Here is an 18,443-nt window from a genome sequence, read left to right as displayed (position 1 = left end):
TGCCAGTCAGGAACCTAGATATTAAAAGACGTTACTGCCAGTCAGGAACCTAAAAGACGTTACTGCCAGTCAGGAACCTAGATATTAAAAGACGTTACTGCCAGTCAGGAACCTAGATATTAAAAGACGTTACTGCCAGTCAGGAACCTAGATATTAAAAGACGTTACAGCCAGTCAGGAACCTAAAAGACGTTACTGCCAGTCAGGAACCTAGATATGTTTCCTCTCTCTCCATGCCTGGTATGTAAACTAGACACGCGATGTTTGCTTTGTGATATCAAGGCGGTAAAATAAACAGCTGAACTTTAATCAGTGGTGTGGTGTGTGTGAGAGATAAAGTCAGATGCTGGGTTTTCCAGTCGCACTCTTCCCCCAAGACTACCACATCAGGATGTGCTTAGGAGACTTGGCCCATTGTGTGTACAGTCAGAATATTGGCCCACTGCAACCAGCCAGCCAGGGGAAAATAGAAGAGTGAGTTTACATTTTCCATGCACCAATTCCAACATTACATCAATAGCATCCAAAGAGAATGTCAACCACTGTTCGAAGTGTCTCCCTTTATTTTCCTGAGCTTCCCTGTTAGTTAGCCTGCTCTGGTTTGATCTGGTCAGTCAGTCATGCTCTGGTCAGGCCTTAACAGGCTAGATAAGAGATAGGGTCTTTAGGATGAACAGCGAGAGAGAGAGACACAGCGAGAGAGAGAGAGAGAGAGAGAGAGAGAGAGAGAAAAAAAGTGGCCATTTGATTCATAGTTCAGCAGTCTTAAGGCTTGAAGCTGTTAAGGAACCCAAGCTGGTAGTGAGTTACAGCGAGTTTCCTTTTCCAGTTTCTGTTTACTTCTCTAGGGTAGGGGGCAGTATTTTGACGTCCGGATGAAAGGCGTGCCCAAATTAAACTGCCTGCTACTCAGGCTCAGAAGGTAGGATATGCATATTATTAGTAGATTTGGATAGAAAACACTCTGAAGTTTCTATAACTGTTTGAATGATGTCTGTGAGTATAACAGAACTCATATGGCAGGCAAAAACCTGAGAAAAATCCAACCAGGAAGTGTGGAAATCTGAGGTTTGTAGTTTTTCAAGTGATTGCCTATACAGTGACTTAGGGTTCATTTTGCACTTCCTAAGGCTTCCACTAGATGTCAACCATCTTTAGAACATTGTTTCATGCTTCTACTGTGAATATGGAGCGAACAAGAGGGACTGGAAGTTGATGAGTGAGAAAATGACATGAGCTCAGAGGCGCGCACTCACATGAGTGTGAGCTGTGTTCCTTTTCTTTTCTGAAGACAAAGGAATTGTCCGTTTGGAATATTACTGAAGATTTATGTTAAAAACATCCTAAAGATTGATGCTATACATCGTTTGACATATTTCTACGAATGTAAATATAACTTTTTTTTTACTTTTCGTCGTGACATTTTGCGCGCGCTTCCTGCATTTGGAGTAGTGGACTGAACTCGAACAAAAAGGAGGTATTTGGACATAAATTATGGACTTTATGAAACAAAACAAACATTTATGGTGGACCTGGGAGTCCTGGGAGTGCATTCTGATGAAGATCATCAAAAGGTAAGTGAATATTTATAATATTATTTCTGAGTTTTGTTGACTCCACAAAATGGCGGGTTTGGTTTCGTGTCTGAATGCTGTACTGTCGTGGAAAATTGTCTTAAGAATATAATACTCTTACAAGAACTTATGAATTCAATATAGGCTTTAATACAAAGTAGCAAAAGCCGAGGTGGTCCGAGGAACATCTAACATCTCTGAGCTCTGCTTTTATCCTCATACAGCATATGGGTACATCCCATATGTTAATGAAATTACTCCCCTGAGCCCTTCAGCCACCATTATCTTCCAACCCGAGTTTCTTGCTTGCCTACGCCTGATAACGCACACACAGGATTACAATGGTGGTAGAACCCCCTAGCTTATACAACAAATAATACATTTATTGCATAATTATGTTTCACATGGCTGTCAATTTGCTACCATCCTTCTCCTGCTTTCTCCTGACATTAGTATGTTAGAAGGCGGAAATGTAATCGTGCTCTCAGCTAATGCAATCTTTAGCATGACATCCTACTCAGAGATGGCAATTGTATCGCATGCCCCCACCTCTCTAATCCGGTCAATGTACTCATTGTCTACATTAGTGGCTCAGCATATCAGCTGCCCCTAGTTACATTACATTAACTCCCACAGTACTCAGATTATTGCAAAGTGTGCTTTCGCTGTAAAGTTTTTTTTAAATCTGACACAGCGGTTGCATTAGGGAGAAGTGTATCTATAATTCTTTGAATAACAGCTGAATATTTTATCAACGTTTATGATGAGTATTTCTGTAAATTGTTGTGCTCATTCACCGGAAGTTTTGGGAGGCAAAACATTTCTGAACATTACACGCCAATGTAAAATGGGGTTTTTGGATATAAATATGAACTTTATCGAGCAAAACATATATGTATTGTGTAACATGAAGTCCTATGAGTGTCATCTGATGAAGATCAAAGGTTAGTGATTCATTTTAGCTGTATTTCAGGTTTTTGTGACGCCTCTCCTTGCTTGGAAAATGGCTGTGTGGTTTTTCTTGTCTCGGCGCTGTCCTAACATAATCTAAATGGTATGCTTTCGCCGTAAAGCCTTTTTGAAATCGGACAATGTGGTTGGATTAACGAGAAGTGTATCTTTAAAATGGGATATAATAGTTGTATGTTTGAGAAATTTGAATTATGAGATTTTTGTTGTTTTGAATTTGCCGCCCTGCTATTTCACTGGCTGTTGAATAGTGTGTCCCGCGGGTGGGACGCTAGCGTCCCACATACCCCAGAGAGGTTAAGGAAGCCAAACTTGTAGTGAGTTACAGCGAGTTTCCTTTTCCAGTTTCGCTCTTTTAAACCCTCTTTTAACCTCTATGGGACCGGCGGGACGAATTCGTCCCACCTACGTAACAGCCAGTTGAATCCTGTGGCGCGATTTTCAAAACCTTTGTAATGCTATTACTTCAATTTCTCAAACATATGACTATTTTACAGCTACTTAAAGACAAGACTCTCGTTAATCTAACCACACTGTCCGATTTCAAAAAGGCTTTACAACGAAAGCAAAACATTAGATTATGTCAGCAGAGTACACAGCCAGAAATAATCAGACACCCATTTTTCAAGCTAGCATATAATGTCACAAAAACCCAGAAGACAGCTAAATGCAGCACTAACCTTTGATGATCTTCATCAGATGACACACCTAGGACATTATGCTATACAATACATGCATGTCTGTTCAATCAAGTTCATATTTATATCAAAAACCAGCTTTTTACATTAGCATGTGACGTTCAGAACTAGCATACCCCCCGCAAACTTCCGGGGAATTTACTAACAATTTACTAAATTACTCACGATAAACGTTCACAAAAAGCATAACAATTATTTTAAGAATTATAGATACATTACTCTATGCACTCGATATGTCCGATTTTAAAATAGCTTTTCGGATGAAGCACATTTTGCAATATTCTGAGTAGATAGCCCGGCATCACAGGGCTAGCTATTTAGACACCCACCCAGTTTAGCACTCACCAAAATCACATTTACTATAACAAAAATGGTCTTACCTTTCCTGTTCTTCGTCAGAATGCACTCCCAGGACTTCTACTTCAATAACAAATGTAGGTTTGGTCCCAAATAATCCATAGTTATGTTCCATCAGCGCCGTTTTGTTCGTGCGTTCTAGACACTAGCCCAATGGTAAATAACGGTGACAAAAGATTTCTAAATATTTCATTACCGTACTTCGAAACATGTCAACCGCTGTTTGATATCAATTTTTATGCCATTATTCTCGTAAAAAAGCGATAATATTCCGACCGGGAATCTGCAATTAGGTAAACAGCCGAAGGAAAATACTGCACGGGGTCGAATCGGGCACGCGCCTAATTCCATTGTCCTCTGATGGGCCACTTGGAAAAGGCGATAATGTGTTTCAGCCTGAGGCTGCCTCGTCATCGTTCATGTTTTTCCCGGGCTCTGTGTGCCTATTGGAGCCGTAGGAAATGTCACGTTACAGCTAAGATCCTGACTCTTCAATAAACAGAAGCAAGAACAACAACACCTTGTCAGACAGGCCACTTCCTGCATGAAATCTTCTCAGGTTTTTGCCTGCCATAGGAGTTCTGTTATACTCACAGACACCATTCAAAAAGTTTTAGAAACTTTAGGGTGTTTTCTATCCAAAGCCAATAATGATATGCATATTCTAGTTACTGGGCAGGAGTCGTAACCAGATTAAATCGGGTACATTTTTTATCCGGATGTGAAAATACTGCCCCCTAGCCCAAAGAAGTTAAACACCTTTCATTACAAACTATTGAAGTCGCCAATTCCTCATTCTATCTCCCAAACTGCCCATCATTAGAGAGCAAGAGGATTGTCGTCATTAATCTGGGCCAGGGAATCAGGGATGATATAGATCACTATTATCCCTACACCATGCTTCAGTCCTAAATGGCACCCTATCCCCTACATATTCCACTACTTTTGACCCATAGGGCTCTGGTCCAAAGTAGCTCAATATGTAGACACAGACCATCCCAGAGAGAGATATACTGATGACCTGACAGAGCCTGGCTATTCAACACCAGACCATCCCAGAGAGATACTGATGAACTATGACCTGATAGCCTGACTATTCAACACCAAACCATCCCAGAGAGATACTGATGAACTATGACCTGATAGAGCCTGGCTATTTAACACCAGACCATCCCAGAGAGATACTGATGAACTATGACCTTATAGAGCCTGGCTATTCAACATCAGACCATCCCAGAGAGATACTGATGAACTATGACCTGACAGCCTGGCTATTCAACACCAGACCATCCCAGAGAGATACTGATGAACTATGACCTTACAGAGCCTGGCTATTCAACACTAGACCATCCCAGAGAGATACTGATGAACTATGACCTGATAGAGCCTGGCTATTCAACACCAGACCATCCCAGAGAGAGAGACTGATGAACTATGACCTGATAGCCTGGCTATTCAACACCAGACCATCCTAGAGAGAGATATACTGATGACCTGACAGCCTGGCTATTCAACACCAGACCATCCCAGAGAGAGACTGATGAACTATGACCTGACAGAGCCTGGCTATTTAACACTAGACCATCCCAGAGAGAGAGACTGATGAACTATGACCTGACAGAGCCTGGCTATTCAACACCAGACCATCCCAGAGAGAGACTGATGAACTATGACCTGACAGAGCCTGGCTATTCAACACCAGACCATCCCAGAGAGAGACTGATGAACTATGACCTGACAGCCTGGCTATTCAACACCAGACCATCCCAGAGAGAGATATACTGATGACCTGACATAGCCTGGCTATTCAACACCAGACCATCCCAGAGAGAGACTGATGAACTATGACCTGGTAGAGCCTGGCTATTTAACACCACACCATCCCAGAAAGAGACTGATGAACTATGACCTTATAGAGCCTGGCTATTGAAGACAGAGGGGGTAGCCTGGTTCAACTCTTTTCTGATGTCTCTCTCACAGTCATGACTGCACACATGCAGAAACACACACACACACACGACTGGCTTTCTTTGAGGACTGTAGGTCCACCTAGCTGCTGCGTTGACAGACGTTATCTATCTACCTCCCTCCACGTCCCTCCCTCTATCCACGTCCTCCCCTCTCCACGCCCTCCCCTGCCTCCCTCCCCGTCCTCCCCTCCCTCCCCGTCCTCCCCTCCCTCCAAGTCCTCCCCTCCTCTCTCCTCCACGTCTTCCCCTCCCCTCCTCTCCCTCCAAGTCCTCCCCTCTCTCCACATCCTGGTAATATGACTGGTAAATAGAACAGGCTGGGAACCTGGTAAACAGAATGAATAGAACATTCTGGTAAACTCATGGTTACACTCACAATGGCTGCCTGGTATTGAGATGCAATAATTGCCATGATAATGTAGGAATGTTTATTTAAATGATGTTAACTGATGTGTCTCATTCAATGAAATTTATTTTTTTGGAACGTCAGTTGAGTTGAATCAAAAAAAAAAAAAAAAGGTCATATTTTAGCACATACTACTTCCTGCTTTGAACTTATGGGTACACAGACAATGGCTGCCAGTCGAGCTGTGATGTCATCATTGACTTAAATGGGGACGCCCGTTCTATTAATATGGCAGCACATGCAGTCAGGAGCATAGAAAAAGTCAGAAAACACACACCCAACAGTCCCACACACACACACCCACCCAACAGTCCCAAACACACACACACACACACACACAACAGTCCCACCCACACACACACACACACACACACACACACACACACACACACACACACACACACACACACACACACACACACACACGTCAGAAGAGCAGAGGAACTCACTGGCCTTTCTAACACTGCAGCCTCTTAAGGCTTCAGCAAGCTTCAGCAAGCTTCAGCAAGCTTCAGCTCGGCCAACGAGTCTGCTCCCATACTAGGAGCAGCAGGTAGCCTAGTGGTTAGAGTGGCAGGTAGCCTAGTGGTTAGAGTGTAGGGGAGGCAGGTAGCCTAGTGGTTAGACAGGCAGGCAGCCTAGTGGTTAGAGTGGAGGGGAGGCAGGTAGCCTAGTGGTTAGAGTGTAGGGGAGGCAGGTAGCCTAGTGGTTAGAGTGGCAGGTAGCCTAGTGGTTAGAGTGTAGGGGCGGCAGGTAGCCTAGTGGTTAGAGTGGCAGGTAGCCTAGTGGTTAGAGTGTAGGGGAGGCAGGTAGCCTAGTGGTTAGAGTGTAGAGTTGGCAGGTAGCCTAGTGGTTAGAGTGTAGGGGAGGCAGGTAGCCTAGTGGTTAGAGTGGAGGGGAGGCAGGTAGCCTAGTGGTTAGAGTGTAGAGGAGGCAGGTAGCCTAGTGGTTAGAGTGGAGGGGGGCAGGTAGCCTAGTGGTTAGAGTGTAGGGGGGGCAGGTAGCCTAGTGGTTAGAGTGTAGGGGGGGGCAGGTAGCCTAGTGGTTAGAGTGTAGGGGGGGGCAGGTAGCCTAGTGGTTAGAGTGTAGGGGGGGCAGGTAGCCTAGTGGTTAGAGTGTAGGGGGGGGCAGGTAGCCTAGTGGTTAGAGTGTAGGGGAGGCAGGTAGCCTAGTGGTTAGAGTGTAGGGGCGGTAGGTAGCCTAGTGGTTAGAGTGGAGGGGAGGCAGGTAGCCTAGTGGTTAGAGTGTATGGGCGGCAGGTAGCCTAGTGGTTAGAGTGTAGGGGAGGCAGGTAGCCTAGTGGTTAGAGTGGAGGGGGGGGCAGGTAGCCTAGTGGTTAGAGTGTAGGGGAGGCAGGTAGCCTAGTGGTTAGAGTGTAGGGGCGGTAGGTAGCCTAGTGGTTAGAGTGGAGGGGAGGCAGGTAGCCTAGTGGTTAGAGTGTAGGGGGGGCAGGTAGCCTAGTGGTTAGAGTGGAGGGGCGGCAGGTAGCCTAGTGGTTAGAGTGTAGGGGGGGCAGGTAGCCTAGTGGTTAGAGTGTAGGGGAGGCAGGTAGCCTAGTGGTTAGAGTGTAGGGGGGGCAGGTAGCCTAGTGGTTAGAGTGGAGGGGCGGCAGGTAGCCTAGTGGTTAGAGTGTAGGGGGGGCAGGTAGCCTAGTGGTTAGAGTGTAGGGGAGGCAGGTAGCCTAGTGGTTAGAGTGTAGGGGAGGCAGGTAGCCTAGTGGTTAGAGTGTAGGGGGGGCAGGTAGCCTAGTGGTTAGAGTGGAGGGGCGGCAGGGTAGCCTAGTGGTTAGAGTGGAGGGGCGGCAGGGTAGCCTAGTGGTTAGAGCGTTGGACTAGTTAACTGAAAGGTTGCAAGTTTGAATCCCCGAGCTGACAAGGTAAAAATCTGTCGTTCTGCCCCTGAACAAGGCAGTTAAACCCACTGTTCCTAGGCTGTCATTGTAAATAAGAATTTGTTCTTAACTGACTTGCCAAGTTAAATTAAGGTAAAATAAAGGTTAAAAATACTCCCTTAGAAGACCACTGCTTGAAAAAGAGAAAGAAAACGTCAATAGTACAATTTGTTCATTTTGAAACCTCCATAGCCACTATACACTTTCTCAAAATAGTCAGATGACTCCAGAAATGTGTCATTAATTTGGCCGTTTTTGTCGAGGAGATGTTATTTACATCTAACTAAGATGTTGTTTGCAGTATTCCTCAATGAAAACATGTGCAAATAAACTAGTCGTCTTCCGTTGAATTAAAAAATACTTTACCGAAGAAACCCAACTATTGACCAATCACAGACGAAGCGGTGTAGAAACCCTACTATTGACCAATCACAGACGAAGCGGTGTAGAAACCCTACTATTGACCAATCACAGACGAAGCGGTGTAGAAACCCTACTATTGACCAATCACAGACGAAGCGGTGTAGAATCCCTACTATTGACCAATCACAGACGAAGCGGTGTAGAAACCCTACTATTGACCAATCACAGACGAAGCGGTGTAGAATCCCTACTATTGACCAATCACAGACGAAGCGGTGTAGAATCCCTACTATTGACCAATCACAGACGAAGCGGTGTAGAATCCCTACTATTGACCAATCACAGACGAAGCGGTGTAGAAACCCTACTATTGACCAGTCACAGACGAAGCGGTGTAGAATCCCTACTATTGACCAATCACAGACGAAGCGGTGTAGAATCCCTACTATTGACCAATCACAGACGAAGCGGTGTAGAATCCCTACTATTGACCAGTCACAGACGAAGCGGTGTAGAATCCCTACTATTGACCAATCACAGACGAAGCGGTGTAGAATCCCTACTATTGACCAGTCACAGACGAAGCGGTGTAGAATCCCTACTATTGACCAGTCACAGACGAAGCGGTGAACCCAAGTCCAAAACGAACAAAACAGTCACAACGTCATCATAATATCCCAGCCAAAACGTTTCGCCTTTACAGACTGCTGTTGCATCCCTAATGGCACCCTATTCCCTATGGGTCCTGGTCTATAGTAGTGCACTATATAGTGAATAGGGCACTGGTCTAAAGTAGTACCACTATATAGGGAATAGGGCTCTGGTCTAAAGTAGTGCATTATATAGGGAATAGGGCTCTGGTCTATAGTAGTGCACTACATAGGGAATAGGGCTCTGGTCTAAAGTAGTGCACTACATAGGGAATAGGGCTCTGGTCTAAAGTAGTGCACTACATAGGGAATAGGGCTCTGGTCTAAAGTAGTGCACTACATAGGGAATAGGGCTCTGGTCTAAAGTAGTGCACTACATAGGGAATAGGGCTCTGGTCTAAAGTAGTGCACTACATAGGGAATAGGGCTCTGGTCTAAAGTAGTGCACTATATAGGGAATAGGGCTCTGGTCTAAAGTAGTGCACTACATAGGGAATAGGGCTCTGGTCTACAGTTGGGTGCTATATAGGGAATAGGGCTCTGGTCTATAGTAGTGCACTATATAGGGAATAGGGCTCTGGTCTATAGTAGTGCACTATATAGGGAATAGGGCTCTGGTCTATAGTAGTCCACTATATAGGGAATAGGGCTCTGGTCTATAGTAGTGTACTATATAGGGAATAGGGCTCTGGTCTAAAGTAGTGCACTATATAGGGAATAGGGCTCTGGTCTAAAGTAGTATTCTAGACAGTGTTTTCATGGAGAAGAGATAGATGAGAGAGGCAGAGAGAGAGACAGAGAGAGAGAGAGAGACAGAGAGAGAGACAGAGAGAGAGACAGAGAGAGAGACAGAGAGAGAGAGAGAGAGAGAGAAGAATACCAGAAAGCAACCTGGAACCAAAATATCCAAACACTCTTAGATAACTTTCTGGATACCACATTCACTCACAGTAAAGAAGGCATCAATCTAGCAGTACGAAACATCAACTATATATTCAGGCAAACGGCAAAAGAAGCACAATTGAAATTGATAAAAAACAAAACTAAAAAAATCACAGATGACAACTGGTTTGATGCAGATTGTAAAATTATAAGGAAAAAACTTAGAACACTATCCAACCAAAAGCACAGAGACCCAAATAATGGTGAATTACGCCTTCATTACTGTGAGACTTTAAAACTCTATAAACGTACACTCAGAACCAAAAAAGCACAGTACAACAGCAAGCAGCTGACACTAATTGAGGAGTCCATAAACACAAACAACTTTTGGAAAAATTGGAAAAAACTAAGAAAATCTAAACAAGAGGAATTAGCAATACAAAATGGTGACATATGGACAACCCATTTCAAAACACTCTACAACACCGTTCAAATTGACACAAATTTGGCAGAACAACGCCAAATCCATGAGAAGTTGAATGGATTAGAAAAAGCTATAAAGGACAATCAAAACCCATTGGACTCCCCAATTACTGACCAGGAGCTCTATAAGAAACTTCAGGCTCTCAAATTTAAAAAAGCCTGCGGACCTGATGGCATCCTAAATGAAATGCTCAAACTCACTAGTGCAAAATTTCAATTGGCTATATTAAAATTGTTTAATTTGATCCTGAGTGTAGGTTATTTCCCTGACATCTGGAATCAAGGACTCATAACCCCAATCTTTAAGAATGGAGACAAATTTGACCCTAACAATTACAGAGGCATTTGTGTGAACAGTAACCTGGGGAAGGTTTTCTGTAGTATCATCAATGTAAGAGTTCTAAACTTCCTTAATAAGCACAATGTCTTGAGTAAAAGCCAAATTGGATTTATACCAAAACATCGCACAACTGATCATATTTACACCTTACACACCCTGATAGATAAACATGTCCACCAAAATAATACCAAAATATACACTTGCTTTATCGACTTCCAAAAAGCATTTGATTCTATTTGGCATACAGGACTGTTCTACAAAGTTATTGAAAGTGGTGTAGGGGGTAAAACATATGACATAATTAAATCAATGTATACTGGCAATACGTGCAGCATTAAAATTGGTAAGAAAAGGACAGAATTCTTTAACCAGGGGCGGGGCCTTCGTCAGGGTTGCAATCTGAGCCCTGCACTCTTCAATATTTACATTAACGAATTGGCCACTATTCTAGAAAAATCCTCAGCCCCTGGTGTTAGTCTCCACAATTCAGAAGTTAAATGCCTACTCTTCGCAGATGACCTATGCCTGCTGTCACCCACAGCACCTGGCCTACAGCAGAGCCTGGACCTGCTAGAGCAGTACTGCCAGACCTGGGCCCTGGCAGTAAACCCCAAAAAGACTAAAATAATGATTTTCCAGAGAAGATCCAGATCTCAGGGAATTAGACCAAAGTTCTCAATTGGTACAAAATATATAGAGTACTGTACACACTACAATTACTTAGGTTTAAAAATAAGCTCAACTGGACACCTTAATGAGGCAGTGAATGAACTGAGAGAGAAAGCACGCAGGGCATTCTACGCCATTAAAAAGCAAATTCAAATTGAAATACCTATTAAAATTTGGCTAAAACTAATTGAATATGTCATTGAACCAATTGCACTTTATGGCAGCGAGGTGTGGGGTCCACTTGCAAAACAAGATTTCATCAAATGGGACAAACACCCCATTGAAACCCTACATGCAGAGTTCTGTAAGATTCTCCTACGTGTCCAGAGGAAAACTACAAACAATGCATGCAGGGCAGAATTAGGCCAATATCCACTAATAATAAAAACTCAAAAAAGAGCAATTAAGTTTTGGAAACATCTAAAATACAGTGACCCCCTCTCATATCATTACCAAGCCCTGCAATGCCAAGAGCTGAGCAAAGAAAAGAGTCCCCTCATCCAGCTGGTCCTGGGGCTGAGTTCACAAACCTGTTCTACTAACACACTGAAGCCTCAGGACCAGAACATCCAATCATTCAGAATAAACCAAATTACAACACAGTCAAAACAAAACTACATTGCTTATTGGGAAACACAAGCACAAACACAAAGCAAAATGCAGTGCTATCTGGCCCTAAATCGACAGTACACTATGGCTAAATATTTGACCATGGTTACTGATCAAAACCTTAGAAAAACCTTGACAAAGTACAGGCTCAGTGAGCACAGCCTTGCCATTGAGAAGGGTAGACACAGGAAAACCTGGCTCCCTGTAGAGGAAAGGCTGTGCAACCACTGCACAACAGCAGAACCTGAGACGGAGCTGCATTTCCTGACAAAATGTCAAAAATATAAAACAATTAGAGAGTGTCATTTCCCCAAATTTGAAATCCTTATTCAAGGTTTTAAAGACCTCTCTGATGAGGATAGGCTACCCATCCTGTTGGGGGAGGACGCAGAGAGCTGTGGGTTGGCAGCGCACTACATTGCTGCCTGCCATAAGTTGAGGGACAGTGTCTGACAGACCAATAAACCTGCACATGTCCTCAACTGTATGATTATTGTTATTGTTGAATGTATGGTTATATTGACCGTTGGTTATTGTTGTTACTGTTGTCCCGTTGACAATTTTTGATTCTCATTTTTATTTATTTTTTATATTGTAAATATCCAAAGTAAGCTTTGGCAATATGTACATTGTTACGTCATGCCAATAAAGCGAATTGAATTGAATTGAATTGAATTGAGAGAGACACAGAGAGACGCAGAGAGAGATGCAGAGAGATACACAGAGAGAGAGAGACAGAGAGAGACACACACAGAGAGAGAGAGACAGACAGACAGACAGACAGACAGACAGACAGACAGACAGACAGACAGACAGACAGACAGACAGACAGACAGACAGACAGACAGACAGAGATACGGAGGGCTATTTTTGAAATCCACTAAAAACTAAACTGCTACCTGTCATCTGGAATTGTGATTGGTTGCCAGATGAAAAGCAGCTTTAACATTACCCTGCATCTCAACAAGACCTTCAAATCCAATAGTTAACATTACCCTGCATCTCAACAAGACCTTCAAATCAAATAGTTAACATTACCCTGCATGTCAACAAGACCTTCAAATCAAATAGTTAACATTACCCTGCATGTCAACAAGACCTTCAAATCAAATAGTTAACATTACCCTGCATGTCAACAAGACCTTCAAATCAAATAGTTAACATTACCCTGCATGTCAACAAGACCTTCCAATCAAATAGTTAACAGCTTCAAGCATCAATGTACCAATAAATTGGTCAGCGTCTCAATTGTATCAAGCAAGGTTCCTTGATAAATCAAGACAGACCAAGTAAATCTGGCTGGTAACTTTAGGTCCTGACTGTGGCATGAATCCATCCTCCCTAATTCTCCAGATTCTTCTCTGTGTAGGAGGTTGTTGTCGTCCGTTTCTCTCATTTCAGTCCTTCAGTCCTGTGAGGGCTGTCAGCATCTGGTCTGGATGTGTTGGCTCTGCTCTCTACTCCTGGAACGAGTACAGCAGCTGCTGCCGCCAAGCCAAAGGGTCAGCTAAACCACAGAGAACACCGTGCTACAAATAAGGAATGTTGTCCCCTCCTGGAGCAGGACTGTCCCCCCCTGGAGCAGGACTGTCCCCCCCTGGAGCAGGACTGTTACCCCCTGGAGCAGGACTGTTACCCCCCCTGGAGCAGGACTGTCCCCCCTTGGAGCAGGACTGTTACCCCATGTAGCAGGACTGTTACCCCCCCCGGAGCAGGACTGTTACCCCCCCGGAGCAGGACTGTCCCCCCCCTGGAGCAGGAATGTCCCCCCCCTGGAGCAGGACTGTCCCCCCCCCTGGAGCAGGACTGTCCCCCCCCTGGAGCAGGACTGTCCCCCCCCCTGGAGCAGGACTGTCCCCCCCCTGGAGCAGGACTGTCCCCCCCCTGGAGCAGGACTGTCCCCCCCCCTGGAGCAGGACTGTCCCCCCCCCTGGAGCAGGACTGTCCCCCCCCCCTGGAGCAGGACTGTCCCCCCCCCCTGGAGCAGGACTGTCCCCCCCCCCTGGAGCAGGACTGTCCCCCCCCCTGGAGCAGGACTGTCCCCCCCCCCTGGAGCAGGACTGTCCCCCCCCTGGAGCAGGACTGTCCCCCACCCCTGGAGCAGGACTGTCCCCCCCCTGGAGCAGGACTGTCACCCCCCCTGGAGCAGGACTGTCCCCCCCCCTGGAGCAGGACTGTCCCCCCCCGGAGCAGGACTGTCCCCCCCTGGAGCAGGACTGTCCCCCCCCCTGGAGCAGGACTGTCCCCCCCCCTGGAGCAGGACTGTCCCCCCCCCTGGAGCAGGACTGTCCCCCCCCCGGAGCAGGACTGTCCCCCCCTGGAGCAGGACTGTGGTCTGACGACCAGACCTCCCTCCTGGAGCAGGACTGTCCCCCCCCTGGAGCAGGACTGTCCCCCCCCCGGAGCAGGACTGTCCCCCCCCCGGAGCAGGACTGTCCCCCCCTGGAGCAGGACTGTCCCCCCCTGGAGCAGGACTGTGGTCTGACGACCAGACCTCCCTACTGGAGCAGGACTGTCCCCCCCTGGAGCAGGACTGTCCCCCCCCGGAGCAGGACTGTCCCCCCCTGGAGCAGGACTGTGGTCTGACGACCAGACCTCCCTCCTGGAGCAGGACTGTCGTCCCCCTCCTGGAGCAGGACTGTCGTCCCCGTCCCCTGGAGCAGGACTGTCGTCCCCGTCCCCTGGAGCAGGACTGTCGTCCCCGTCCCCTGGAGCAGGACTGTCCCCGTCCCCTGGAGCAGGACTGTCCCCCCCCCTGGAGCAGGACTGTCCCCCCCCCTGGAGCAGGACTGTCCCCCCCCCTGGAGCAGGACTGTCCCCCCCCCTGGAGCAAGACTGTCCCCCCCCCCTGGAGCAAGACTGTCCCCCCCCCTGGAGCAAGACTGTCCCCCCCCCCTGGAGCAGGACTGTTCCCCCCCCCTGGAGCAGGACTGTTCCCCCCCCCTGGAGCAGGACTGTTCCCCCCCCCTGGAGCAGGACTGTTCCCCCCCCCTGGAGCAGGACTGTTCCCCCCCCCCTGGAGCAGGACTGTTCCCCCCCCCCGAGCAGGACTGTCCCCCCCTGGAGCAGGACTTTCTCCCCCCTGGAGCAGGACTGTCCCCCCCTGGAGCAGGACTGTCCCCCCTGCTGGCCTGAGGTAGAGTACCTTATGATAAGCTGTAGACCACACTATCTACCAAGAGAGTTCTCATCTATATTTTTCGTAGCCGTCTATTTACCACCACAGAACGAAGCTGGCACTAAGACCGCTCTCAACCAAGTCTATAAGGCCATAAGCAAAGAAGAAAATGCTCACCCAGAAGCGGCGCTCCTAGTGGCCGGGGACTTTAATGCAGGCAAACTAAAATCAGTTTTACCACATTTTTACCAGCACGTTAAAATGTGCAACCAGAGGAGAAAAAAAAATGTCAATAAAAAAATAAAAAAAACTCTAGACCACCTTTACTCCACACACAGAGACGCGTACAAAGCTCTCCCTCGCCCTCCATTTGGCAAATCTGACCATAATTCTATCCTCCCGATTCCTGATTACATGCAAAAACTAAAGCAGGAAGTACCAGTGACTCGCTCAGTACGGAAGTGGTCAGATGACACGGATGCTAAGCTACAGGACTGTTTTGCTAGCACAGACTGGAATATGTACAACATCAGTCACCAGTTTGATCAATAAGTGCATCGATGACGTCGTCCCCACAGTGACCGTACGTACATGTCCTAACCAGAAGCCATGGATTACAGGCAACATCCGCACTGAGCTAAAGGGTCGAGCTGCCGCTTTCAAGGAGCGGGACACTAATCGGGATGTTAAAAAGAAATCCCGCTATGCCCTCAGACGAACCATCAAACAGGCAAAGCATCAATACAGGACTAAGATTGACTCCAAATACACCGGCTCAGACACTTGTTGGATGTGGCAGTGTTTGCAAACTATTACAGACTACAAAGGGAAACCCAGACGCGAGCTGCCTAGAGACGCGAGCCTTCCAGACGGGCTAAATATATTTTATACTTGCTTCGAAACACGCATCAGAGCTCCAGCTATACCAGACAACAGTGTGATTAGGCTCTCCGTAGCTGATATGAGCAAGAACTTTAAACAGGTCAACATTCACAAGGCCGCAGGGCCAGACGGATTACCAGGACGTGTAGTCAGAGCATGCGCGGACCAACTGGCAAGTTTCTTCAATGACATGTTCAAGTCTGTAATACCTACATGTTTACATGTTTGTCACCAAAGCCCCATATACTACCCACCACTGCGACCTGTATGATCTCGTTGGCTGGCCCTCGCTTCATACTCGTCGCCAAACCCAATGGCTCCAGGTCATCTACAAGACCTTGCTAGGTAAAGTCCCCGCCTTATCTCAGCTCACTGGTCACCATAGCAGCACCCACCCGTAGCACGCGCTCCAGCAGATATATCTCTCTGGTCACCCCCAAAGCCAATTCCTCCTTTGGCCGTCTCTCCTTCCAGTTCTCTGCTGCCAATGACTGGAACGAACTGCAAAAATCTCTGAAACTGGAAACACTTATCTCCCTCACTAGCTTTAAGCACCAGCTGTCAGAGCAGCTCACAGATCACTGCACCTGTACATAGCCCATCTATAATTTAGCCCAAACAACTACTTCTTCCCCTACTGTATTTATTTATTTATTTTGCTCCTTTGCACCCCATTATTTCTATTTCTACTTTGCACTTTCTTCCACTACAAATCTACCATTCCAGTGTTTTACTTGCTATATTGTATTTACTTTGCCACCATGGCCTTTTTTGCCTTTACCTCCCTTATCTCACCTCATTTGTTCACATTGTATATAGACTTATTTTTCTGCTGTATTATTGACTGTATGTTTGTTTTACTCCATGTGTAACTCTGTGTTGTTGTTTGTGTCGCACTGCTTTGCTTTATCTTGGCCAGGTCGCAATTGTAAATGAGAACTTGTTCTCAACTTGCCTACCTGGTTAAATAAAGGTGAAATAAATAAATGTTTCAAGCAGACCACCATAGTCCCTGTGCCCAAGAAAATGAACACAACCTGCCTAAATGATTCCCACCCCGTAACGTCTGTAGCCATGAAGTGCTTTGAATGGCTGGTCATGGCTCACATCAACACCATCATGCCGGAAACCCTGGATCCACTCCAATTTGCATACCGCCAACAGATCCACAGATGATGCAATCTCAATCAAACTCCCCTTTCCCACATGGACTAAAGGAACAGCTATGTGAGAATGCTATTCATTGACTACAGCTCAGCGTTCAACATCATAGTGCCCTCAAAGCTCATCACTAAGCTAAGGACCCTGGGACTAAACACCTCCCTCTGCAACTGGATCCTAGACTTCCTGACAGGCCGTCCCCCAGGTGGTAAGGGTAGGCAACAACATCTGCCACGCTGATCCTCAACACGGGGGCCCCTCAGGGGTGCGTGCTTAGTCCCTTCCTGTACTCCCTGTTCTCCCACGACTGTGTGGCCATGCACGACTCCAACACCATCATTAAGTTTGCCGATGACACAACAGTGGTAGGACTGATCACCAACAACGACAAGACAGCCTATAGGGAGGAGGTCAGAGACCTGGCCGTGTGGTAACAGGACAACAACCTCTCCCTCAAAGTGATCAAGAATAAGGAGATGATAGTGGACTACAGGAAAAATTCATTCTCATCGACGGGGCTGTCGTGGAGCAGGTCGAGAGTTTCAAGTTCCTTGGCGTCCACATCACCAACAAGCTATCCTGGTCCAAACACATCAAGACAGTCATGAAGAGGGCACGACAACGCCTTTTCCCTCTCAGGAGACTAAAAAGATTTGGCATGGGTCCCCAGATCCTCAAAAAGTTATACAGCTGCACCATCGAGAGCATCCTGACCGGTTGCATCACCGCCTGGTATGGCAACTGATAGGCATCTGACCGCAAGGCGATACAGAGAGTAGTGCATACAGCCCAGTACATCACTGGGGCCAAGCTTCCTGCCATCCAGGACTTGTTGTTCCTTCGGAAAGTATTCAGACCCCTTGACTTTTTCCACATTTTGTTAAGTTACAGCCTTATTATCAGCAATCTACACACAACACCCATAACGACAAAGCGAAAACAGTTTTTTGAATTTTTTTGTAAATGTATTATAGATTAGACAGAAATACCTTATTTATATATTCAGACCCTTTGCTGTGAGACTCGAAATTGTTTCCATTGATCATCCTTAAGATGTTTCTACAACTTGGGAGTCCAGCTGCGGTAAAATCAATTGATTGGACATGATTTGGAAAGACACACACACACACACCTGTCTTTATAAGGTCCCACAGTTGACAGTGCATGTCTGAGCAAAAACCAAGTCATGGAATTGTCCGTAGAGCTCTGAGACAGGATTGTGTCGAGGTACAGATCTGGGGAAGGGTACCAAATATTTCTGCAGCATTGAAGGTCCCCATGAACACAGCGGACTCCATCATTCTTAAATTGGAGTGCCAGGTTTCCTCCGTCTGGAGGAAACCTGGCACCATCCCTACGGTGAAGCATGGTGGCGGCAGCATCATGCTGTGGGGATGTTTTTCAGCTGCACAGACTGTGAG

The 18,443-nt window shown here is 46.4% G+C and overlaps 2 protein-coding genes across 2 annotated transcripts in view; one reads left to right on the top strand and one right to left on the bottom strand.

Annotated features, from left to right (window-relative positions):
- Positions 1-14,996, top strand: part of LOC115160576 (extensin-1-like) — a 46,031-nt gene extending 31,035 nt beyond the window's left edge. Inside the window, exons 2-4 of the mRNA XM_029710736.1 lie at positions 13,289-14,194; positions 14,334-14,606; positions 14,716-14,996. Coding sequence (XP_029566596.1) covers positions 13,289-14,194; positions 14,334-14,606; positions 14,716-14,996 — 1,460 coding nt within the window. The remainder of the gene's footprint in view (positions 1-13,288; positions 14,195-14,333; positions 14,607-14,715) is intronic.
- Positions 1-18,443, bottom strand: part of LOC115161444 (ras-associated and pleckstrin homology domains-containing protein 1) — a gene marked incomplete in the record, with an annotated part of 120,381 nt that overhangs the window by 88,137 nt on the left and 13,801 nt on the right.

Source organism: Salmo trutta, chromosome 24 (genome assembly GCF_901001165.1).
Source record: "Salmo trutta chromosome 24, fSalTru1.1, whole genome shotgun sequence".
In the NCBI taxonomy this organism is placed as follows: domain Eukaryota; kingdom Metazoa; phylum Chordata; class Actinopteri; order Salmoniformes; family Salmonidae; genus Salmo; species Salmo trutta.
This window is presented reverse-complemented; position numbering and strand designations above follow the sequence as displayed.